Here is a 25216-nt window from a genome sequence, read left to right on the forward strand (position 1 = left end):
ATTTTAGAAACACTTTTACAAAATCACCCAATGTTGCTCGTTGATTTTTTTTTTGTCTATTCCAAAGTTGCTTTGGACTTGAGATGCATTGGAAGGGAGGGAGGTCACCAAGTCCTAGACCTGGAGGCAGCCTGGTGCAGCAGAAAGGACAAGGGGTTTGGAGGCAGGGGGCTCCTTTCAAATTCCAGTTCTGGTACTTACCACCTTGGGCAAGTCACTACCCTGCCCTAGGCCTCAGTTTTCTCATTTGTAAAATGAGAGAGTTAGACCAAGGCTCCTTTTAGATCTATGATCTTTGAATCAAGGAGACCCACATTCAAATCTGGCCTCTAATAGTTACTCTCTGTGTGACCCTGGTTTGGTCATTGCAAACAACTCTCTGAGGCTCATCTTCTGAGTTCTAAATGGTGGCATGATCCTTCACATACTGTCATTTAGACTTGGGAAGTTTTCAATGTTATAGAATATACTTGTAATGATTTGCCTGGCTATTCAGGTAAGAATGTCTAACATATCCCAGCCAACCTCCCAATAGAAAGTGAGTTCCCTGAGAGCAGGGATGGTGTCATTTAAAAATATCTGGATAACAGACTCACATACAGTAGGCGCTTAATAAATGTTGAAGTGAGATTTTTAAAAAACCTTTATCAGAGGTCTGTATTTATCTCCTACTCCTCCTGCACCAATCTGAGGAATTCCCATCCCTTTTGCATTTAACAAACTATGTAGTGATATCAAAACACCTGCTTTAGAAGCAAGATCGCTCTCTAACTAGCAGTGAAAAGGTCATAAAATCAATGAAAAAATGTAGCTGACTTCTACCTCCCACATGGCTCTCCCTTGGCCAGATCCAGACCTAACACATTCCTCAAACTAAACATTCAAGTCAGTGGATGTGAATCCTTTCCCATGAACAAAAGAGAAAATGAAGCTGGCTACAAAAACAGATTCTAGATTCAAAATGGCACAAGGCAACCAAGACGACCCCCCGACACCTGCTGGGAGCAGAAGGGGCAGGGGGTGGGGGGAGTCAGGCCACCCCACAGCAAAGCTTATCACAGATATTTCATGGTGGTTAGAATTCTATTTCATTTTAATTCGGATGCTGGGAGTCAGACCTCCTGTGGTGATGAGTGAATGCAAAATGCAAACACAGGAGCCCATGACCCCACCTGGCACCAAGAAGTTAACATCTGTCCTGCTCACAACCCTCCAAAGTTTACTGCTGACTGATGCCCATCTGTTGGTGGTCGGCTTCCGGCTCCTCCTCTTCCACGTCGGCGCTGTATTCCTCGAATGCGTCATCATCTACATCTGGGAGCCCCAGCAACTGTTTGTAAAGGGCAGAAGAAGTTTCAGTGAGTGAGATGCCAGTGAACTTCAGGAAGGAAGCCTGTGAAAAGGCAACTGGTCTTAATCAAACAACAGGGTACAGAATTCATTTAAATGGCCCTGGATAAGGAGCAGCTAGGTGGCACAGTGGATAGAGCACCGGTCTTGGAGTCAGGAGGACCTGAGTTCAAACCCAGCCTCAAACACTTAACACTTACTAGCCGTGTGACCCTGGACAAGTCACTTAACCCTGATCGCCTTGCCAAAAAAAACGGCCTTTGATAAAGCCCACTGGCATTTTCCATTGGAGGTCACAAGCCCCTGAGTTTAACTCCAGCCATTGACATGTTAACTGTATGATCACGGGCAATTGATGGAACTCCTCTGATCCTCACTGTCTTCCTCTGCAAAACGGGGGTGGGATGGCCTCTCCATATTTGTTCCTGTTTTCTAATATACTTGGCATGTCAGTCTTTCTAGGGGATGGGTGGCCAGAAGACAGAAGCCTTCACTCTGAGGCCTAGAGATTATCTAGCTTTTAAATGTTAAAATACGACATAGCATCACAGACAGAGACTGTGCTCAAGACATTTAAAAGATTCCATGGAAAGTCTAAAAAATTATGGATGGTATTCATCAGCTGTACAGAGCAAGAAGGAGGTGCGCTGCTTAAAATCCATCAACTACACTGGACATACGTTATTCTACTTCTCTGGATCTGTACTCAATTCACCAAAGCATCTTGACCATAGGGACGGTCTCTTTGCATTCAGGGTAAGTAAGCAGCCTAAAACCCTCAGATGACCAGCATGGGATACAGGGGGAGGTGGGGGAGGAAGTAGGACATTGCCATGCATAGGGGATACTGGGACACCAGTACAAAGTCACTGTGAGAGAAGCTGAGGAGGGGAGGGGAGGGAGAAAGAGGAATAAAGGAGTGCATCCCTACTTGCCATCTGGTAGCTTCCAATTTTTTTAAAAAGAATATTTTATTTTTTCCAGTTACATGTAAAAAACAATTTTCAATATTTTTTTTATTTTGAGTTGCAAATTCTTCCTTCCCCTCCCTTCTCCCTGAGATATTAAGCAATTTGATATAGATTATACATGTGTAATCATGCAAAACATATTTCCATATTAGTCATGTTGTGAAGTAGTTTCCTATTTTAATTTATTCTGCTTGCTAACTAAATGCTATGCTCTGTTGTTTCTAGTTGCTAAAGGACGGCAAGTACAGTCAACACCCACTAAATTTGGCATCCTGGGGCAAAACCCCATTTACCCCACCCTAGTTACAGCTAGCTCTGACTTGTGCCTAGCACAGTGCCCAGCATGAAACCGAGGCTTAATAAATACTTGCTGAATTGTATTAGTCAACACAGCTGTCTTCAAGGCCAGATTTTTCATTTGTTTCCTTGAAGTGAAAGGAAGGCTATTGGAATGAGAATGGAACAAATTTGGGCTAGGAGGATTTAGCCTGAGGGTGTGATAAGTGAATGGTAGCTGTGCTGGGTTTCAGATTTATAAATAACCAGTAGCAAGCAGGACCTCCAAGGCTGGAGCCAGTCAACAGCCAACCTGCTCTTTGTAGAGTCTGATGTGGGAACAACACTTTCTTTAGCTATGCCATTGCGGGGGAAATGGCATCCTTGGTGTTACCTCCTCTCTCTCTTCCTAAAGAGAAGCTAGTATGACCCCATGCTCAAGAAAATGAGAGATGCACTCGAAAAGAGTCCATTTACTCTGCAGCTCTGATCTGGCTTGCCTTGGTAGCTATTAGAATCAAGCCAAGACAGAATCTTCCACTAGGCATCATTGGTGGTCCTGGATACTGAGATTACCAAGGCCATGAGGGTGGGCTGCTCTGCGTTTCTCTTTCAGGCTTAGCATGATGCAGCAATTGTCACCAAAGAGAAAAAATGTCAGCCCCAGTAATGGCAGGGAGAGAGAGGAAGCCAAAGGGTGTTAACTCATTAACACTAGAGTATGTCTTTCGGAGAAAACCCCAACACAAGGGTTTTGTCTATTTATGAGCATCCCTGTTTTCCATGGTAGGTTTGGAAATTCCACTCATGGACATCTAGGAATTAGGGGTATTGCAGTGGGGGGTGGAGTTTCCCTTTAAGTAAAGGAAAAGGGAATGAATAGTATAAACACCTCATCTTTGGGTTACTTTCTGAGTCTCTGTGAACTGCTGCCTGGTTACCTAGCATGACAGAGACAAAAGTCTACTGATCAGAATTAAGCAGCTTGTGAAATAGAAGGCCTGACCCTCCCACCAAAATAAAGCCCCCAAACACCCTAATGTGAGATGCATTAACTCATGCAATTGACATAAGCTGTCACTGACAAAACTCAGCACATTTGCTGTGCTGCCTTAACCCCCTAAAATGAGGAGAGGATTCTGCTTTCTCTTCCTGATGATCTAATTCTGGTTGAGTAGGAATGATGGAGGATGGGCAGGCTGGCATGAATGGGCTGCAATCTGCTTCACTGCTCACGTCAGTGAGATCACAGATCCCTTGGTGATTTAGAGGAAAGAAAGTTCATAGGCTCTGAGAAGACTGAAAAGCATCAGGTCCTGTCGGTATGACTTTAAGTGTCTTAGCTAACTCTTGCCAAAAATACCTCCCCTGATTCTTCTCTCCCTTATCCCCCATATCTAATCGGTAGCCAAAGTCTTGTCAATTCAGTCTCCGCCATTTCTTCCACATCCATTCCTTTTTCTCCATTTATAAAGGTACCTCCCTGGCTCAGGCTTTCAGCAGACTCACCTAGACCATTCCAACAGCCTCCCAGTGGCCTCCTTACTTCTAGCCTCTCCCCTCTCTTACCCCTCTTGGGTTCCAACCCGCCTTTACGTGCATAGTCTACATTCCAGTCAACTGGCCACCTTGCTGTTTCCCACAGGTGACATTCTGTCTCCCACCCCCATCCCCCATTCTGTCTCCTACCTCCCACTCACCCCCATTCTGTCTCCCACCTCCCATCCCACATTCTATTTCCCACATGCTTTTGCACAGATTGTTACTCATTTGACACTCAAGGAAGTAAAATGACATATAGGAAGGATCACAGATCAAAAACTGGAAGGAACCTTGGAGGCCATCCCCCATGGAGGTTATCCTGAGTTCTTTTGACAGGTGAAAAAACTAAGGATGATTTGCCCAAGGCCCCACAGGTCCTTGCATTCACACTAAGGTCCTGCATTCTTTCCATTTGACCAGATGGAAGAAAGTGCTTCAGAAACATTAAAGACACAGAAGGGGAGTACATGTTATGAGGGTGGGTTGAGTCACGTCTCCAGCACCGGGACCACTGTCTCCAGGTCAGAGGCCCTTTGGAAGTGGAGGAGCTCGCTGGCTGGCTCCATAACTGACCGTGTGAGCTTTAGCAAGCCACCTTCTATCTTCAGGCCTCAGCTTCCCCATCCATCGATTGGGATAGTAATAACTAAATGAACCTACATTGTAGAGTTTCTGTAAGGCAAGTTTCCTCACCTGTAAAACAAGGGGGTTTGTCCACACTGAGAAAGGAGGAGCCTGTAGGAGTGTGGAGGTGCCACAGAATCATACTGGTACCAGAAGGAACCGTGACTACGCAGAACACAGAGAAATACTGGAAGAGTCACATGGAGTAACTCAGAGCAAAGAAAACAGCCAAGCAAGCTACAGCCTGACTAGGATAATAATAATAACAAGTAACACTTACATAGTGCTTGCTATGCACCAGGCACTGTGCTCAGCCCTTCACAATTATTATCTCTTTTGATCCTCAGCAACCGTGGCAGGGAGGTGCTATTATTATTTTCTCCATTTTACAGATGCCTTCCAAGGCACATGGAAGTTGTGTGACTTGCCCAGGGTCACACAGCTAATCAGTATCTGGAACTGGATTTGAACTCAGGCCTTCCTGACTCTAAGCTCAATGCTCTATTCACTGTGCCGCCTAACAGGATATAAATTATGTTCTGAGTAATAGTGAGAAAAATGTCCAGAGACCCAGGCACCCACATACAAGGCACAGGGCAAGGCACACCCTAAAACTCAAAATAAATAACAATAGTTAGCATTTATAGGGCGCTTTAAATAACATTTTTAAATAGTGTTTGTTCTGTGTTACATTTCTAAACTGGTATTTGGTTAATTTTTAAGTTTCTAGTTTCCTTGCTAAATAAAAATAATAATTCAATCAATATATTCCTTTAAAAAAATTTGATAAAATTCCCTGTTGTGCATACAAGAATGAAATGTGCTGCACTAACCTTTGTGCAGCAGAAAAAAAAAGTCAAGAAGTGACATGGAAACAAAATGGTTACTTTGTATCTACTCTGCAGACACTCTGTGGACATATTGTCTTCCCCCAGTAGAATATAAGCTCCTTGAGGGCAGGAATTGTTCCATTTTGGGGGTTTTCAGTAATAATAATAACAACAGCCTGGCACTTAGTTGCTGCTTAACAAATGTTTCCCAAATTAAGTCATTTTGTTTCTCTGGGTCTCAGTTTCTGTCTTGAACAAGAATCTTCTTTCTCTAAAACATACCCAACAAATAGTGATGGAGACCTGCAACGAGGAGGCCCCGCCTCCTCCCCCCTACCAGGGCAGCCCGGGTCTAAGTGTTAGGGTTTGCTCTCCCTTGCTTCCTCATCCACAGGATGGCCCTTGGAATACTTCAAGCTATCATGCTCCTCTCCCCCTGCCCCACACCTTTGCTTTCTCCCTTCTCCAGGCTAAATACCTCCAGTTTCTTCAAGGCCTTTCATAATAATCTCTAGTCCCCTCCTCTGGATGTATGCCAATCTAACAATGTCCTTCCAAAACTTTGGTGCCTGAACTGAACGCAACACTGTTGCTATTGAGGAAGAGCACCATGACAGCATCCCCTCCCTTGTTCTGGGTACCATGCCTCTCATTGTCTAGCCTAAGATGATGGGAGCATTTCTTGACTGACTCATATTGAGCTTGTGGTCCACTAAAACCTCTTTTCTACACTCTTTACTCTTTACTACACACTCTTTTCTAGCCACACCTGTACTTAAGTCATTCATTTCCCCCCCCCCCCCTTTGTTTTTATCTTATTCAATTTAATCCGTTGTTCTAGCCAGTTAAGATCTTCTTGGATCCTGGCTCTCTTAAGGGTAGAGATCTATGGCACTCCACTCGAGATCCTCTCTCTATTCTTAAATTATAGGATCATAGAATCAGAGATCTGGAGTTGGAACACAAACCACCCCATGTAGTCAGCCCTCCAAAGTTCCTCTGTAATACTGATGCCCAAGAGAAAACCTCACTGGGGGCTACCTGGAAGGGTCTGAGTCCACTGACCTTGCTTTCGTGAGCAACCAAGGTGGTGTGGCCCCACCCATGGACAAGAGGCCTTTAAAGACATCCTTTCTGTTGACAATCCATAGAAGGAGATGACAAAGAAAAGAGTCCTAAGTGGGGAGGGATGCTTAGGGAGCATCTTTGGATTGATAAATAGGACATGCTTGTACACTGTTTTAGGCATGTTTCCTTTCTGCTATCACCTATTTCAGGCTCCCTAATTCACTCAAGTGGCCTGGGTTATATGGATGACACTTTACAAACTGTTTTCCCACCTCCTTCTAAAGTCTATTGTGGAGGAGGGGGACAAAGGTATTCCCAAGTCCTGCCCCCTTGTTCATATCTTCCCACCCCCTTCTCTTTCCCCACTTTCTACTCACAAAATGTCAAGGGAACACAAACAACCCCACATCGTCAACTCTATAAAGTTCTCCCACAAAACACACACACACACACACACACACACACACAGACACACAAAACCTCACAAAGGGGTCTATCCAGGGGGGTCTGTACCCATTGAATGTGCTTTGTATAGCACCTAAGGTAGTGAACCATGGGCAGGAGGTCTTTAAAGGCAGTCCACAGAGAAAGAAGACAAATAGTCATCCTCACTGGAGAGGGAAGTCTCTGACTACTTGAGGCATGCTTTCCCCCCTGCCTGGCCCCACTCCTATGGCAGCAGAAGCTGTGGCCTTATCCCAGGGCCGACTTCCTTCCCCTTCAGCAGCTCACTCATGGTATCCTGGTGTGCCTTGCATTCCCACCCACCCATGAGCAGTCACACCCCAGGTGAGCCCATCACCCCTTCCCATCCCATCTCCACTCCCCCATGCCATTCATGTCCTGGGTTCAAAAATAACTAGTTGAAGGTCTAGGAAAAATAAAGAATGGATCCAGAAAATCAGGAAGTTAAGTTTATCCCCTTTCCATCAGAGCCTCAAACAGCTTTCTTTTCAGTCCTGGGCACTCAGTAATTTTCTGCAGCATCAATCTTTCCTATTTGGCTGGAGCAGAGGAAGGCAGGAGAGAAAGAAAGAGAAAGAAAAACTTTGGGTTGGAAAGTTTCTCTGTTCAAAGGGATACACACACATACACACAGTACCTGCCTTACTGATGAACCCCAAGTCCAGCTCAAGCATTCCTCTGAATGCCAGATTTTTGACAATAAGTTTCTTTTCAGGATGAAAACATGCAAATCCAACATAACTCTCAGGACGGAATGCACAGGGGAGGAACGAGCACAGGGAGGTGGGGCAGGGAACAGACACTTCCAAGTCAATGCTGAACACAGTTCTGGAATGCACAAAGTCACTTTTCCTTGCAGGCTCCCCAGCTCCTCCTAGACAGCTGCATGAATTGATCAAATTTCCCAAAACTTGAAGGCAAAGGATGCCATGTTTTACTCTCCTGGCAACCTTGTGGGGTTTGTCTATGTGCCTCTTAAACAATATATGTTACTGCTTGAAAAGCATCTTTGTATTGATTAGTGGGCCAAAAGCTCCTGGGGATCAGCGATTGGTTCATGCTTTGTTTCAAGGACAGTGCCCAGTGCCCAGCACAGAGGGGGTGAGGCTTAATACATGCTGGGACTGGAATGACCTCGAATGAAGTAAGCAGAATCAAGACAATAAAAGATATGTGGCCACAACAAGAGAAAGTCAAAGAATAGTCAAAGAAAGGCAAACTTGGAAGAATTGAAATAACTATACTGAGTGCCAAAGAAGAGATAATACAACATTCTTTCCTCCTGGTAGCAGAGGGCTAGGGGTCTACAGGGACAGAATGCTGCATACATTGTCAGACACAGTTGCTCAACTGGTTGTTTTTGATTCACTTGTTTCAATTCTGGTATGGGTAGGGGCAGGGGAGAGGATAGTATACATGGACATTACTATGATATAAAAACAAAAGGTATTGATAGGAATTGTTAAAAAATGAGAATATATCTAGCTGTTTATCACTTTGTTACATCAAAAACTATACCAGAGAAAAGGAAGGAAGGAAAAGGAGAGAAAGGAGAAAAGGAGGAGAAGGAGGGATGAAAAAAGGACAGAGGGAGGGAAGGAATGAGAAGGGAAGGAGGCGGAGAAACAGGAAAGGAATGAAAGCTAGAAAAAGTATAATTTGGAAGAAGGACAATGTTTCAGATGGACAGGCTGAAAGCTTCACCCACAGAACTCAGACAATCCTTCTTTATTCACGTTTATAACACTCCTAGTCATCCAATCTAGGGCACGTCCTCACTCTCGAGGCTCACAGCCCTTTAAACACATCATGTGCACTAACCCTTTAGACATTCCTGCCACCAGAGTCAGACCGAGAGGGGGGCAGGGGGAGCTCAGCTGAGGACCTGCAGACTGCAGACGTCCTACAGTGAGAGCCACAGTGCCAGACACAGGACAATTCCGTGAAGCAAGGAATGAGAGGCATTGATGTTTCCACATCACGGACAGACTCGTGAAACCTGAAGAAGCAACACTGAATCTGTGTCTTTGACATAAAACATTTAAACAAAAATAGTGGTGATATCGGGAGGGAGAGGAGGATGGGCTTTCAGAATCTTGGTAGTTGTTGGGAAACATCTGGATTGAGAAAAAAAGGGTGTAGGGAATCGATTCTAAATGGAAGGAAATCTCTCTCCTCCATAAATATAAAAGGCTACTTCCATTTAGACTTCAGGAAAAAGTCGGTCCCCAAATCCAGGGTGCAACAAAAAGGACCAGAGCTCAGTAAATATTAAGGGCTTACATAGACTGGGTCCAAAAAGTATTTGGCCAGTGTGCTATTAATCATCCACCAAAGGATCCATTTCCCTTCCCCTATAACTGGGATTCCTGATTCAATGAGCATAGTACTTGAAATAATCAGCCTCATTTCAACAACCAGCTGTTTCAGAAGAATTCTTTCCCACCCCCAATAAACTCCCAGTCTCCCATAACACCCAGTGCTATCTTAAGGCCAGAGAGCCAACAAAACAGTAACAATTAGTCAGCCTGGCTTTTGCCTGCTCTCCCCACACCCTCCCTGGATTCCCAACATGCTTATCAAAGAACCCTTCTTTTAGAAGCCAAGCGAGCACCTACAGGTCTGAAAGACTTGAAGACTTTTTCCAACACTTCATGGAGGGTCTTCTTGCCACAAGAGGAGATGTAATCCTGTGCCAGCTGCAGGAAAGGCAAACAGTCTTCACTCTCGCTCCAGACGTGCTGAGCCCCCACCGGAGGAGGAAAGGGAAAAAAACAAACAAACACACTCATCATTAGAGCTACTGGAACACAGAGAAAGTCACTTGCTTTTCTTTCTTCTTTAAAAATTCTCATAGCTCAAAGCAGGCTTCTATATCACAGCAGAGTACAGTATGCAAGGGAACAGCTATTGAACAAGAAAAACATCTTACAGAGATCCTGAGATTACCCCTCAAATCCGATTTTAGCCAATAGACCCACTCTTTTCTTCCACAGCAGCTGGATCAGATCTGCTAACAGGTAGCAAGGCTCTGAGTTTTAAGCACCTGTCTTCAGTTCCGTTACATTGTTCGACCTTATGGTCCTGGTGTCAGGAAGGATGGGCAGAGAAGAAGTCAGGGGTCTAGATGAATCAGCTCCTGGGTGACTAGAGAGCCTCTAGCCCCTAACCTGGCCTGTCCTCATTGACTCTTCCCATAATAGTTCCATGGAGCTAAGGGGGTGAGGGGGAAGGGGAAAGATCAACTTATATAAAAATGATCTTATCCTGTTATTAAAGGCACAGATGAGTGGCAGCTCCCTTGATCAGGTAAGCTCTTAGGGAGTAGGGACCATCTTGATTTTCAGTTTGCATCTTGAGCACTTTGGCACAGAGTAAACACTGAATCAAAGCTTTTCCATTCCTAAGCAAAGGCATTCAGGTTGGTTGGTCTTTACTTTAAAAAAAAATGCTTGCGAGGAAAGGGAGAGGGGCAGGAAGAGAGGTCATTTTCCTCTGTTCATGCCACAGTGCCATGGAAAGAATGCTCCACTGGGGGTCAGAGGGCCTGAGTTTGAATCCCTATTAAGCCACCTACTACCTTTGTGACCTTAGGCTAGCCACTTCAGCTCCCTGGGCCTCAGTTTCCTCATCTGTGAAACAAGGGATAGGATTAGGTCCCTTCCAGCTCTAGTTTATGTTCTATCCCAAATGTCCTCATTTTACAGAAAGGGAAACTGAGGCCCAGGGAGCTACAGTGACTTGCCTAAATTAACACAGGTAGGTCAGAGGTGGGATACTGATCTGGAATCAACAATAGTAACATCATTATCATCATCATCATCATCATCAACCCCCACGTTACCAGAGCTCTGAAAGTTTTATAAATAGCTCTTCTCATAACCACCCTGGGACGCTGATACTGAAATTATTATCCCCATTCTTACACAGGGGAAGACAGGGGCTCAGTGGGGTTAAGTTGGCTTGCCACGGCCACACGTGTCTGAGTCAGGATTTGAAACTGGGAATTGCTCTCCCCCACCACCACCACCCTATTCTTCCCCACCCATGGCCCCCAGATGTCCGGTTCGGTATCTTTCCCACTAGCAACAAGTAACATGTGCTAAGGCTATCAGTATTAGCATATTTTTTAAGGACAGCAAAGTCTTTTCCATATGAGGCTATCCATTTCAGCACATTTTTTAAGTACAAGGCAAGCCTTCCCCTATGTGTTCAAGCATCTAGAGTATGCTCCTAGAAGGGGCTGGACCTTTCTAAATTCAGAAACCCTGCTCTTCGTATCTGCACCAGGGAGGGGCATCAGCCTGTGCCCAAGAGCATGGGCAGGACGTTGGGTCAGGGCCAAGAACAGCTTTTGGGAAAGGTCTGAGGAAACCGATCAGCCTGGGGTGGAGGTGGGAGGAAGTGTGTGTGCGTGTGTGTGTGCATGTGTGTGTGCATGTGTGTGTGTGTGTGTGTGTGTAAGACTCTGAGGCACTGTGAACACATGCAGAGAATGGAAGGAAGGAAAGGGGAATGGTGCCTGGGGAAAATCTGTTTCCCAAGCACCAAGCACTCTTTCCTTCTTCTATTAATAAGATGGGTCGGGATGCAGCATTATGAAGCCACATTGGCATCACAGAACCTCAGTGGTGAAAGGGATGTCAGGAGCTGTCTCATCCAAGCCATTCCCCAAAAGAACCCTCGTCCCCATCCAGGAGGCCAACCAGCAGCCAACCAACCTTTGCTTGAATATCCCCAATGAGAGGAAACCAACTCCCCCAGAGGAGTCGCCCATTGCACTCTGGGCTGGCTCTCACGGTCAGAAAGGCCTTCGGGCCGTCAAGTCTCAGTTTGCTTCCTTGCAGTTTCTTCCCCTTCCTGCTGGTTCTGCCGCTCCGAGCCCTCTGGGCCCCACAAGAACAAGTTTCATCCCTCCTATACCGGACAGCCTTGAGTTTTCTCTTTTCCAGACCAGGAAAGACTTAGGTTCAAATGCCAGTGTGTCCTTGGTGGGAAAAGGACTCACATGTACAAAAATATTTATAGCAGCTCTTTTTGTGGAGGCAAAGAATTAGAAATTGAGGGGATGCCCATCAGTTGGGGAATGGTTAAACAAGTAATGGAATACTATTCTGCTAGAAGAAATGATCAACAGGCTGACTTCAGAAAAACCTGGAAAGACTTGTATGGTCTGATGCTGAGTGAAGTGGGCAGAACCAGGAGAAGGCTATACACAGTAATAGCCACGTTGTGTGATGACTAATATTGATAGACTTAACCCTTCTCAGCAATGCAAGGATCTAAGACATCTCCAAAGGTATCATGATGGAAAATGCCATCCACATCCAAAGAAAGAACTATGGAGTTTGAATGCAGATCGAAGCATACTATTTGCTATTTTTTTTCTTCTGTTTTGCTTTGTTTCCTTTTTTTTTATGGTTCCTCTCATTGGTTCTAATTCTTCCTTACATGACTAATGTGAAAATATGTTTAATAGGAATGTATATGAATAGCCTATATCAGATTGCGCACTGTCTTGGGGAGGGTGTGGAGAGAAAGGTAGAAAAATTTAAAACTCAAAAACCTATGGAAGTGATTGCTGATAAATCAAAATAAATTAATTTTTAAAAAAAGGGAGAGCTCAAGACTGGCTTTTCCTCTTGGTTGCCATAAAGAATGTCTAGGAATTTTGTGCTGTATTAGAAAGAAGACTAGACTGGGAATCCAGACTGCTGGATTTGGAGTCATAAAGACCTGAGTACAAATCCTGCCCCTGCATAATAATTACCTGTATGCCCTTGGGCAAGTTACTTCATCTCAAAGCTTTGCTTTTCTCATCTGCAAAATGGGGATGAGAATATTCTCGCTTACTACCCCAAGCAAAGGTATTACAAGGGAAGAGATTTCTAAACTCTAAAGCCTTTAGAAATGCATTTATTATCACAACACAGGCTAGTGCCCTTAGGATCTCCATGTCATTTCTCTCCCAGATATTCACCGAAGGACTTCTCAGGGCTGGAGCTGCTCCCTGACACAGCTCAATGCTGGGCACCAACAAGCACTTCAATACATACTTAGAAAACAACAATTAAGTACCTACTGTCTGCACGGCTTGAGGGGACACAACAGCTAAGACTGTTGGCCCAGATCCAGGCTCCAGCATCTAAGAGACTCTGGAAGACCCCAGCAAAGGCAGCTATTATAGAGAACTGAAAGGAAGAATGCTTTTGAGAGGCCAAAAAGCAAAGGAGTCTGGGAGATCCAAAGGAGATGGCCAGAACTGACCAGAGGTGTCAGGGAGCTTTCCTGTTACACTGAATTATTTATTTATTTGTTTGTTTTTACTTTTTTTTATTTTTTAGGCAATTGGGGTTAAGTGACTTGCCCAGGGTCACACAGCTAGTAAGTACACTGAATTTTTAAAAAGTAACCCTTTGTGTGAAATTGACAAACACCAATAATGAAGCCCTTCTCCCACTGGTGAGTCTCCTCCAGGAGAGCCTCCATTCAGGGGGGTTGGCCCAGGCCAGGCATGCTCCGTGCTCCATCTCCCGTCAGGCCGTGCTCCTGACTCTTCAGCCCTCACCTCTACCCCCTCCCCTTTCAGCCCCTTTTAGGTGTTGTCTCCCCCCATCAGAACAGAAGCTGCAGGAGGCCAGGGAATGACTGTCTTTACTTCTCCTGGCATCCCTGGCCCTTTTAGCACAGTGCCTGGCAAACACTCTTCCCTGCTCTCCATTTCCCTATACAAAGAGGACCATGTATGAAACCATACATCTCCATTACATATGGCTTTTAAAAGTAGATTTAAACGGTAACAAGCCAGTTCCAAAATAGCCCTGCCTCTATTCTCCACTGTGTAGTTTATTTTAAATGACTGATTGAAGATCTTTTCTTTCTTTCCTTCATTTTTTGGCATTACTGTAACTATCTCAGGAACCTGCCTCCCTTCCCCCATGAAAAACAAATCTCCACATTAGCTGAAAATATATGTCCAATTCCAGTTTTCTATCCCAACTATTTATAAAAAGTAACATACAATAAAGGGCAGCCAGGTGGTACAGTGGATAGAGTGCCGGGTCTGGAGTCAGGAAGACTCATCTTCCCAAGTTCAGATCTGGCCTCAGACACTTCCTAGCCATGTGACCCTGGGAATGTCTCTTCACCCTGTTTGCCTCAGTTTCCTCATCTGTCAAATGAGCTAGAGAAGGAAATGGCAAACCACTCCTCTGCCAAGAAAACCCCAAATGGGGTCACAGAGTCAAACACAACTGAAATGACTGAGCAACGATAAATGGTCTCAGCATTAGCCCATTTTGAAATTCATCCCAGGCAGGGAATTCACACTTGCACATTTCAAACAATGAGCCTACTCTGCCCAGGTGTGCAGCCGCTGGATGACTCCTGACATCCACATTCTTGTCCAATGAGGTTCTAGCAAGGATGAAATTCTGCTGTAATCAAGGCCCACCTAGCACCAACTCATTCCATTGTCCATTTTCAAAAACTCAAGTATCTACTTTTCAGATCTGTCTGAAATGCATTTTTCTTTGCTGAGGAGCATTTTATAACCTGAAAGCCCCAAATCTTGCATTATTTAGCACTGGCTCAGATCTGGCACATGAGGAAAAAAAGTTTGCAAATTATTCATTGGTAACACATAAAAATAAGTAGCAGATGGCAATAAATAGGTATCTTAATCAGTATGTAGCAAGGTCTACATCAAGGTTGGCTAGTAATGAATGGATAGATTGGCTGAGGGTCCTAGGACCACAGAACCAGGGCAGGAAGGGACCTGAAGGGCATCGAGTGCAACTCCCTTATTTTACAGGCAAAGACACAGAAAATTAAATGACTTGCCCACACAGGAGCACCATCTTCTGCATGAAGCCTTTTCCAATCTCCCCAAATGCAGGTGTTCTCCCTCTGAAACTACCTTGTTTTTAACTGCTCTGTAAATATTTTTATATGTTCACTTTTTATATTTATTTTGTACATAATTATACGTGTGCCTGCTGTTTTGTTCCACTAGAACATACGCTTCTTATGTTGTACCCCAGTGCCTGGCACATAGTAGGCATACAATAAATGCTTGTTGAGGGGTTGCCTGATTGCCCAAGTTCCCGCTGTGGTTAGTGGCAGAGATAGGACTCAATTCCTTACTCCAAAGCTCGCCCCACCTGAAGTCTGATAGGGGCTTACACCTGCCTTTGCCGGGAAGGAAGGAAAATTATACTTATACATACACCCGCCACCTGATGACAAGAATGGTGACTAAAGATTACAGGCTGCTCCACAAACAGGGTCCTCCCCCAGAGGAGATCACGCTTTGGAAATTAAATAAATGAATGGCCCGGCTCACAGACTTCCAGAAGAACATGGGGGAATGTGCTCGCTCCAAACAGCGGGGAAAGCCTTCCACAGTCAGCTCTGTGCTTAGGAAGGAGGCCCACAATATCACAGCTTCATACCTAGCCCATGCAATGAAAAGCTGATGCAACAGAACCCACTCCCACTCGGGGAGCTCACTCCCACTCAGACAACCAGCTGGGAATTTCCCAGGGGCAGAAAGCTCAGGAAAACCACATTCTCCACTAGACCACCGCCAGCAATATTTGTAGTCAGTCCATTTATTTATGGGGGCTGTGGTGATTTCTTTTTTTCCCCCAAGGGATCCTAGGATCATTAGTCAATCAGCAAACATTGATTAATGCACCTACTGTGTGCCAGGCACTGTGCCAGGTGGTGGGGATTCAAGGACAACAATGAGACAGCTAACTTTGGAGCTACCTGGTCCAATCTCCCCATTGGACAGAAGGGGAAAGGGATGCAAAACACCGCTCAGGGTTAGAGGTAACACATGACAGACTGGAGATTCAAGCCCGAAGCTCTCAGACTCCCAGTGCGGGGCTCCTGCCATCGTACCGTGCTCTTTCCTTTACTTAGAGCTGAAAGATTGATCCTCTAAGCCAAGCCCAGGCAAGAAGCATTTATTAAGCACCTTCTGTTGCAAAGAACAGAGAATCCCTAGGTGGCAGAATGGATAGACCACCGGGCTTGGGAGTCAGGAAGACTCCTCTTCCTAGCCATGTGATCCTGGCCAAGTCACTTCACCCTGTTGACCTCAGTTTCCTCATCTGTCAAATGAGCTGGAGAAGGAAATGCCAAACCACTCTAGTATCTCCGCCAAGAAAACCCCAAGTGGGGTCACAGAGAGTCAGACATGACTGAAAAACAACAAAAAGTTGCAAGGAACACAGCGGGGAGGTCCTGGGGATTAAACACCAAGCCAGGCTATGTCTCAGAGGAATTAATAAGCCCTAAGGCCAACCACTTCATTTTAACCAATGAGCATTTATTATATACCTACTAGATGCCACTTACATTCTATAAGATAAGGAAACTGAGGCCCAGAAGTAAAATGACTCGTCCAGGGTCACAGAAGAAGGATCTGAACTGAGAGCCTATGACTCTAAACTCAATGTGCTCTCACTGGTCCTGCAGCCACATGCTGTTTGCCTGCACCTTCTGAAACACCACAGCCAGGATCACATCTTTACTGATGTTTTTTATTCAAGTTAATTGTTTTTTCAGTTTCAAATTCTTGCCCTTCCCCTTCCCCCTATCACCTCTTTGGAGCTGGAAGGGCCCTCAGCAGCCTCCTGTCCAAGCCCCTCACTTTACAGCTAAGGCTGAGAGAAGTCGAGCCACACAGGTAGTAAGGGAGGGAGTCAGGATTTGAACCCAGCTCCTTGGACAACGGCCATTTCCTCCTCCTACTGCCAGGCATTCTTAACCTTTTTCTTTTATGGATGCCTTTGCTGGACTGATGCAACTGTGGGGTCCTTCTCACAATCGAGTTTTTAAGTGCATCAAATAAAATCCACAGGATTACAAAGGAAGCCAATTATACTGAACTGTAGTCATCAAAATATTTTTTAAAACAAGTTTTCTGGGGGAGTTGTAACAGGACTGTGACAGAATTTAGTAGAACAGGATTTAGAGGTCTAACTAACATTCTCTATTCACAACAAATAAATATTACCCCCAGATCAATAAATCTGTCTCTTTCTCCCCTTCCCTTCTCCCCTTTCCTTTCCCTCCTTTCTCTGCCTTTGTATGTGTGTGTGTGTGTGTGTCTCACACACACATACACATGTAGATACACATTCAGTCATTTTAGTCATTCTCTTTCTCCCTTGACCCCAAATCCCCTCACTCATCACCTCATGATGGCCACAAAGTCAAGGTTAGTGGCACTTGGTGTGGGTACGGAAATTCAGTGTTAGCGGGACTCTGGCCAGACCATTCCATCCCTTGCCTGCCACAGTGAGTCATGCTGTCTATTTACAGAGACCTCCCACCTTTCCCATGGAGCAGAGGGAAGGGTTACCGGGTCTTTTCCACCCTCGGGGTAGAATCTTTGGTACAGGCTAATGACTAGAGAGCCAGGGGGCAGAGCCTCTCTGTCCTGGGACCAGATCCAACTTACGGTGAGTGCGAAAGAGAAACCCTTCACTACTTCCACCCTGTAAGGGAGTGACCATGAAGACCCTGTCACTGGGTGACAGGACCCCAGGTTAAGAACTTTTGAACTTGCTCCTCTCCCACTAAAAATCCTGACCTAGTTAGCCACAAAGCGTAAGGGCCTCTTGCCACAGATTTGTCTCAGGACCACAGACCAGTGTGTGGCACGTACTAAGTGTTTAGTAAACAGAGATAACCACTGGAATTGGAAGGGTCTTTAGAGAGCCAATCTGTTCATGCTACCCATGAAGAAACTAAGGCCTACTGTGCCAGCTAATCCAAACAATCATCTAGGCTGAACTGAAGAGTAAAGAGCTTAATTCCACCTTGGTTCTCAGGAATAGCAAACTTTTAGGTCTTCCCTTCTGGGGATGAATTCAAAGCACATCAGTACTGCTCGCCCTCAACCCACATCAGTGAAAGCATCCCATTATTATGGAAAATACATAGGATGTCAGTTGGAGATTGGAAGGGATCCCTCAAGTCCAACTCAGGCCTGAACATTTAAGAACCCCCTCTACCTCACACACACCAAGAGGCCTTGGCTTGGAGACATCCAGTGAAAGCAATCTCATGACCTCCAAAGGCTGCTCTACTCTCAGAGACCTTGGCCTCATAGAAGTATTTCCTGACGTCATCGGCCTAGTTGCATTTTTGCTTTTTTCCTACATCGCTCCCAGTTTGGCCTCTGGGGCCAAATATAACATTTACTTACATTTCTTCCTTTACCTAAGGACATCTAGCAGTATTCTCAAGGTTAAATGTCATTTGAATAGGTTACCTTTACTCTCCACCACTGACCTAAAGAGTAGGCAAATGCCTGGGATCATATCCAAATAGGGGTCAACTCAACAATTCAAGAATGTTCCCTCCAATAATGAAGATTACAATCCATCCATGCCTACCTATCCTGCACAACTCTTACCCATATCCTCCCCAAAATTCTTGCATTGCTCTACCCAATGAGCTGGAGGCATTCATCATGTTCTCCTGATATCTCAAGGGCGCTGGTGGATCCATTTGGATGGCCACCCATCACCCCTCACTCCTGCCATGTGACCACCCATCCTCCCTCTCTGTCTCAGATAATATCCTTTCCTCCTAGACCACAAATGATAAGATGGTGAAAGCCACGGGGCCCTCTGTTCTCAACATTTTTCCTTAACATCCCTACATCTTTCCTTAAATAGAATGCAAATGATTTGTAGCAATCCCTTCTGTATTTCAGTATTCCTTAAGGCTGAAATGGAACAAACATCTCAGTTCTTACACATTCTGGGATGGCTATAGAGAAAAGGTACTGGAATATGAGTGATACATGTCCTAGCTCTTTTTCCTTTCCTATACTGTTGAAGTCCCAGGACAGAGTTCAAGGCTTAAGTCAATTAGTGCTCTAGGGTTAAGAGTCACTTCTATTGTTCTCAAGCAGTACACACACACACACACACATACACACACACACCTGCCTGCCCATCTGGCATGTTGGCTGTTGCCAATAACACACTCATGGAGCCTGACAGAACCCTCAGTAGCTCAGGGTTGGCAGGGAAGGGAAGCTGGCTGGCACATCAGTGCCTACTGGCCACCCTCCTGCGGGGTCCTGTAGTAAACTCATCTCTCCCTGCACCAGAATGATGTCTCTAGAGTGGAAGGTGGGCCAGCCACTGTCACTGGAACTCTGCACTGACTAGGTGCCAAAAGATGAATCCTGGAAGGGCTCAAGCTGAAGGGAGGTAACACAAGGAGGGACACACGATGAACAGAAGCCAAGAGCTGACCTGTATTCTTTACTCATTCAGAGTCAAGGACACTGAGAGCTGGAAGGGCCAATCTCATGCATGAGTGAGAATCCCTCCCACAACACACTTTACAAGGGAGTTGTCATCATCCAGGTCATGCTCCCAACTAGGAGCACCCACTCCCTCCCAGGCAGTCCAGTCCACTTTGGAACTGGTAGAAAGCTCTTCCTGATATCAGGCCTAGATTTTGCTTTTCTGCATCTCCCACTCATAGTTCCTAGTTCCACCTTCCAAAGCCAAACAGACTAAGCCTAGTCTGCATTCTGGGGGACACTGCTTCAAAAAGACAGCTATCAAGTCTCCCCTAAGTCTTCTGTTCTCCAGGCTTAATGCCCCCAGTTCCTTCGACTGACTCCTCACATGGATATGATAGCAAGGCCACTCACCTCCTCGGGAGGCCCTCCAGCGTCGCAGTGTCCTTTCTTAAAATGTGCCCAGAACTGAACACAGCACTCCAGGGGTGCTTGGACCAGGGTAAGGTAGAGCAGACCTCTCACCTGCCCCATCCTACATACTACGCTCTTCTTATTGCAGTCTAAAGTCACATTAACTTTCTTGGCAGCCATATTCGGCAGATGTTTTTGTGGGAACTGCTGCCTAGCTATTTATACTTAGGAAGTTGATTTTTTGAGCCCAGAGGTAACACTTTGCATTTATTCTCATTCAACTTCATATAGTAAATACATATTTATTAACATAGAGGAGAAGACAAGCTAAAATAGATAAAAGGGATGGCTGGATGGATGAGTGGATAGGTGGATAGCTATACAGATAATAGACGGATGGACAGATGGATGGATATGGGCAGCTAGGTGGTGCAAAGTGCTGGGCCTGGAGTCAGGAAGACTCATCTTCCCAGGTTCAAATGTGGCCTCAGACACTTCCTAGCTGGGTGACCCTAAGTGTCACTTTACCCTGTTTGCCTCAGTTTCCTCATCTATAAAATGAGCTAGGGAAGGAAATGCCAAACCACTCTAGTATCTTTGCCAAGAAAACCCCAAATGGGGTCACAAAGAGTTGGACATGACCGAAAAAAGCCTGATGGGCAGATAGAGCACTTATTGAGTGCTTACTACATGCCAAGCACTCTGCTAGGCACTGGGTACACACATACAAGCAGAAAGAAAGATAGTTTCTGTCTTTAACAAGCTTATATTCTAAGAGGGAAGCCGATCCATAAATGGGAGCTGGAAAGTTGGGGGGAGGAGACAAGGACTGGAAGGAAAAGGGAACGTCCAGATTAGCCCAACAGAAGAGCTTACATAGTTCAATTAGAAAGAAACCAAGAGGAACCCCCAATATTTGGTTCTTGGTTAGTCTTGGGGAAGTTTCTACAGACACTTCTGTCTGTAGGTCAACAAGCATTTATTAAGTGCTTGCTGTATGCCAGGCCAGGCCAGGCCACAGCAAAGAGCTGAGAATACAAAGAAACACAAAATAACAGTCCAGTCTCTGTCTTCAAGGAACTTCCATCCCACTGTCTCATCAATTCTAGCTATTCCAAGAGAGGGTTACGTTTATTTCATTTTTCTGCTGCCAGTTAACAGATTTCACTGAAACAAGTTTTCTCAAGATTTATCTTCACCTTCTCAATTTAACCCCTTGTACTAGAGAGAGAAGAGTATAAGAACAAGCTGACAGTGAGATACAAGGAAATCCCCTGGAGAAAACAGTAATTTTTTTGTTGAAAGCAACCTGTAGAAACAACTTTGAGGACACTCCAGCCTACTAAATGATAACCTTTTCCACCTTCTTTCATTATTTGAATCATTACATTGTCAGGGCATAAAGAAAAACATTTTCCAGTTTAGTACATATGAAGTAACATTCAAAACTAGTCCTGTAAAATGTTATTTTTGTTTATTATTAGAAAGTATGATAATTTAGTCAGCTAATTAAAAGGTGCCTATTATGAAGTAAATTTGCTCAGTGCATATCTTCAGCATATAGCAATAAATAATATTCACAGTAGTAACAATTACATAGAACTTTAAGGTTGGCAAAATGTTTTATAAATATTATCTAATTTTATTCTCAAGCCTTAATAAATGCTTTTTTTTTTATTTATCCACCTCATTTGAGGAGTTAACATCCTCTTCCTAAACAGAGAAGCTTATAGTGTAGTCTGAGACGAGAGCACTGAGGCACCTCATTGGGACATGAATTAACTTAACTAAGGTTGAACCTAGGGTCCTGCAGTCAGTGTGCGTCAGAGGTGCCTTCATTTTAGAGATGAAGCAAGGAGGCCCAAAGAGGTGAAACTTGCCCATGAACACATAGATAGTATCAGGGCAGCACTTGAACTCAGGTCTTTCTGACTCCCCAGCATTTTGTGAACCTCCACCCAGTCTTCTTTCCAAAATACTATAAAATTCTAAACATTCTTTACAACAACCAAGGTTGTGGTTTGTCCTTCCTTCTCAAAGAGGACCATGACTTCAGGGAAGTGATGACGTGACTTGCAATTGAATTGGATTTGAGTAAGGGAGAGCTGTGCAAAGTCACTAGTCTTGTTTCTCCTCCAAAGCCATCTGGGTCCAGTGGGTGCAAATGGTTTCCTATGCCCAAGTGGTATAGTGGATTGGTGGCGGGGAGACTTGGAGTCAGAAGACCCGACACTGAATTCTGCCTCAGACCCAGAGCCCATATGACTCTGAGGAAATCATTTCAGCTCCTCTGGGCCTCAGTTTCCCCATCTGTAAAATGAAGGGGTTGGACCGAATGGCATCTGAGGTCCCTTCAGTGAGGAGAGAGAGGAGGTGACTTTGTCCAGGTTCACTCCATTTGTGTGTGTCAAAGACTAGAGTTGAACCATTCTGCTCAGTCCCATTTACCATGCTGCTTCTTAGAGAAGGCCTTCAATTCAACAGTACAAATGAGGTGTAAGGTTGTTGCTGTTCAGTCTGTGGGATTGTTGGTGACCCCATTTGGAGTTTTCTTGGCAAAAATACTGGAGTGGTTTGCTATTTCCTTCACCAGTTCATTTTACAGAGGAGGAAACTGAGGCAGACGGGGCTAAGTGACTTGACCAGGGTCACACAGCTAGTGAGTGTCTGAAGCCAGATCTGAATTCAGGAAGAGGAGTCTTCCTGACTCCAGGACCAGCACTCTATCCACTGTACCCCATAACTGACCCTAGGTTTAGGCTACTGTGTTTAAAGGCAGAGAGCAATCCCTGCTCATTAAGGCTTACTCTAATGGGAGTGGAGAGTGGAAATCCTGATACACAATGGTCATACAAGGAAGGCAATAGTAAGTGCATGCTAACGTCCAGGAAAAGTGTTAGCAGAAACATGGAGGGAAGGGTCAATTTTAGCAAGGAGTCAGGAAGGCTTCCTGGAGGCAGTGTTGTCTAAGCTGGGCCTGGAAGAATGGGAGGGCCTTGAACAGACCTGGCTAGAGAGTGTGGAGGAAGATCGTCAAAGGGGGGAGGGAATCTGTCCGGTTGAACTTGTGGGGGGTCTGAGGTCAGGGGACAGGGAGAAGAGAGTACAGGGTCTGAATCCCAGAGTTTTGTCCCGACCCACCGGAAAGCCTAAGGCTGTGCTGAACCTGGACTTGGGCTCCTCCAACTCCTCCGCCCCTGTCCTCGCCCCTTTGGAGCTCCTTCCCTAGCAAGGCGGCACTGCCCTGCACTCCACAGCTCGAAGCTTCCAGGACCACACAGCAGCCCGAGCAGCTGCAACTTGACATTGGGGGGTGTTTAGGTCTCTCGTTTTCAGGAGTCGTTGCCTGAAGGGGATCCTCTCTTTGCCTGCACTGGGCGAGCTCGGGCATCGTGGGGTATCCCTCCCTCCAATCTTATCCTCCCACCCCCTTCCCCATTCCGAGTGGGAGGAAAGGAGGAAGGGCTTTGCCGGGGGGGGGGGGGGGGCTCCTGCAGCTACAGACCCTAGTCCATCCGAACGCAGGGGGTGCCAAGATCTCCCTGGACTCCTCCCCCGAAGGGGAGGGGCAAGGGAGTGGGTTCCGGGCCCTGGTAACTGGAGACTTCCCAAGGATTCTGTGGCTAGGAAGCACGTTTCCAGTTTCCCCCTCCAACTCCTAAAGACGGTGGCCAAAAAGGGCTGCAGACCCCACCCTTCCAGGCAGTTACCCGTCAACGCACACACTCACACAAACCAGCACACAATCCGCTAGCCGCTCATAACAACACGGAAGCAAGGCGAGTGCTTTAGTATAGGCGCACCCAAGCTCTTCTTAGCGCGTGTGTGTGTGTGTGTGCGTGTGTGCGTGTGCGTGTGCGTGTGTGTGTGTGTGTGTGTGTGTGTGTGTGTGTGTGTGTGTGTGTGGTGTGGGTCTGTGGGAGCGCGTTTTTCAGGGAGGAGATTCCGCAGAAGGTCCAGGAGCCCAGGCACGGCTCTGGGAACCGAGGCTTTGTGCCCACTTCCAGGAGCAGGGAATCACCGTGGAGAGTTGGGGAGGGGTTTCACCCGGGTTTGGGAAAGCAGAGGAGTTGTGCAGTGTGCGAGAGGGGAGGGGGCGGAGAGGGAGCCTGATGCCAGCCGGAGCTGCGGGTGATAGAGGGGGAATCCAGACAAGGGGCGGGGAGTGACAGAGGGGCTGCCAGCCTAGGACCCGGCAGCCGCCTGGGCGGGGCCTCGGGAAAGAGATGGCCCCACGGGATGCTCTCACCCCAACCCCCCGGCTGGCTCTCTCGGGTTCCTGCGCAACTCTCCCGAATCCGGGCTGGGCCAGTCCGTAGGGTCTGGGGCGAAGCGCCACCTAGGATCCTCCCTAAGTGCGCTCAGGCCGCTGGGTCCGCCCCCCTGGAAGTCCGCAGCCCACCCCGAGGGCGGCATCCCCAAGCCTCCAAGCCCAAAAGGCCAATTCAGCCCCGACCCCTCCCCACCAAGCCCCTCCAGGCGGGCTGAGGCGCAGGGGAAAGGGGAAAGTCCACCTTCACGCTCACCCTCTCTCTCTCTCTCTCTCTCTCTGTCTCTCTCTCTGTCTCTCTGTCTCTCTCTGTCTCTCTCTCTCTCTCTGTCTCTCTGTCTCTCTCTCTCTGTCTCTCTCTGTCTCTGTCTCTGTCTCTCTCTGTCTCTGTCTCTGTCTCTCTCTCTCTCTCTCTCTCTCTCTCTCTCTCTCTCTCTGTGTCTCTCTCACACACACACAGACACACACACACCGTCCATCCTACCCCTCCCAGTCAACAGTCCGGGCCAAAGGCACCTCCCTCCCACGGCACTTACAAAATTGTCCCCGCAGCCGTTGTCCGGACACAGCACATAAAAGGAGACCCCCGGGTCGGCGTAGAAATCCATCCTCCTCTCCGTCTCCTCCGTGGCGATGAGGTCGAAGGGGGTGTTGGAACACCATTTGTCCGCAACGTCAGCCAGCTGCTGGAAATCCATACCGTCGGTCGCCGCCGCCTCGCTCCCCTCTCCACTGCCCTCCTCGCTCGCTCCTCTGTCTGTGGCTCCCTCGCTCTAGCTGGCCGGCCCTCTGGGCGCAGCTCTCGGCCTCTCCCCTCCACGAGCGCTGCGCTGCGCTGCGCTCAACTCAGCTCGGCTCGGCTCGGCTCAGCCCCTGCTCCCTCCGGTCTCCTGCCTCCCAATACGTCGGCGATGCCGCCCGGGGAATCCACGGGGCCAGGGGGCTCCTCGCGGACCTGCTTTAATGCCCAGCTCTCGCGCTCCGACTCCCTGGAGAACTCTTAGCGGGGACTGTTTACATGTTGTGGGTAAAAAGCAGGCGGCGGGCGGGCTGGGGGCGGGCTGCGGCGACGGACTCTGCCCCTCCTCCTCCTCCTCCTTCTTCCCCTCCTCTTCCTTCTCCCTCC

General features: G+C 46.6%; 1 protein-coding gene across 1 annotated transcript; it reads right to left on the bottom strand.

Annotated features, from left to right (window-relative positions):
• Positions 1-1064: 1064 nt before the first annotated feature.
• Positions 1065-25216, bottom strand: LOC114050382 (maturin). The gene is made up of 3 exons (XM_027872005.1): positions 24627-25216; positions 9745-9867; positions 1065-1330 (listed from the first exon to the last, which is right to left on the bottom strand). The coding sequence occupies exons 1-3, from the start codon at positions 24786-24788 to the stop codon at positions 1220-1222; spliced, it is 396 nt and encodes a 131-aa protein (XP_027727806.1). The 5' UTR covers positions 24789-25216; the 3' UTR covers positions 1065-1219.

Source organism: Vombatus ursinus, unplaced genomic scaffold (genome assembly GCF_900497805.2).
Source record: "Vombatus ursinus unplaced genomic scaffold, bare-nosed wombat genome assembly UNPS02014799.1, whole genome shotgun sequence".
Classification (NCBI taxonomy): Eukaryota; Metazoa; Chordata; class Mammalia; order Diprotodontia; family Vombatidae; genus Vombatus; species Vombatus ursinus.

Bases quoted from the DNA above. Each gene is read 5' to 3' on its own strand.
- LOC114050382 (XM_027872005.1), bottom strand. From the start codon at position 24,788: ATGGATTTCCAGCAGCTGGCTGACGTTGCGGACAAATGGTGTTCCAAC. The intron at 9,868-24,626 runs GTAAGTGCCGTG...GTGGGGGCTCAG, and splicing joins ACGGCTGCGGGGACAATTTT to CACGTCTGGAGCGAGAGTGA. The intron at 1,331-9,744 runs GTAGGTGCTCGC...CTTTACAAACAG, and splicing joins TCTTCAAGTCTTTCAGACCT to TTGCTGGGGCTCCCAGATGT.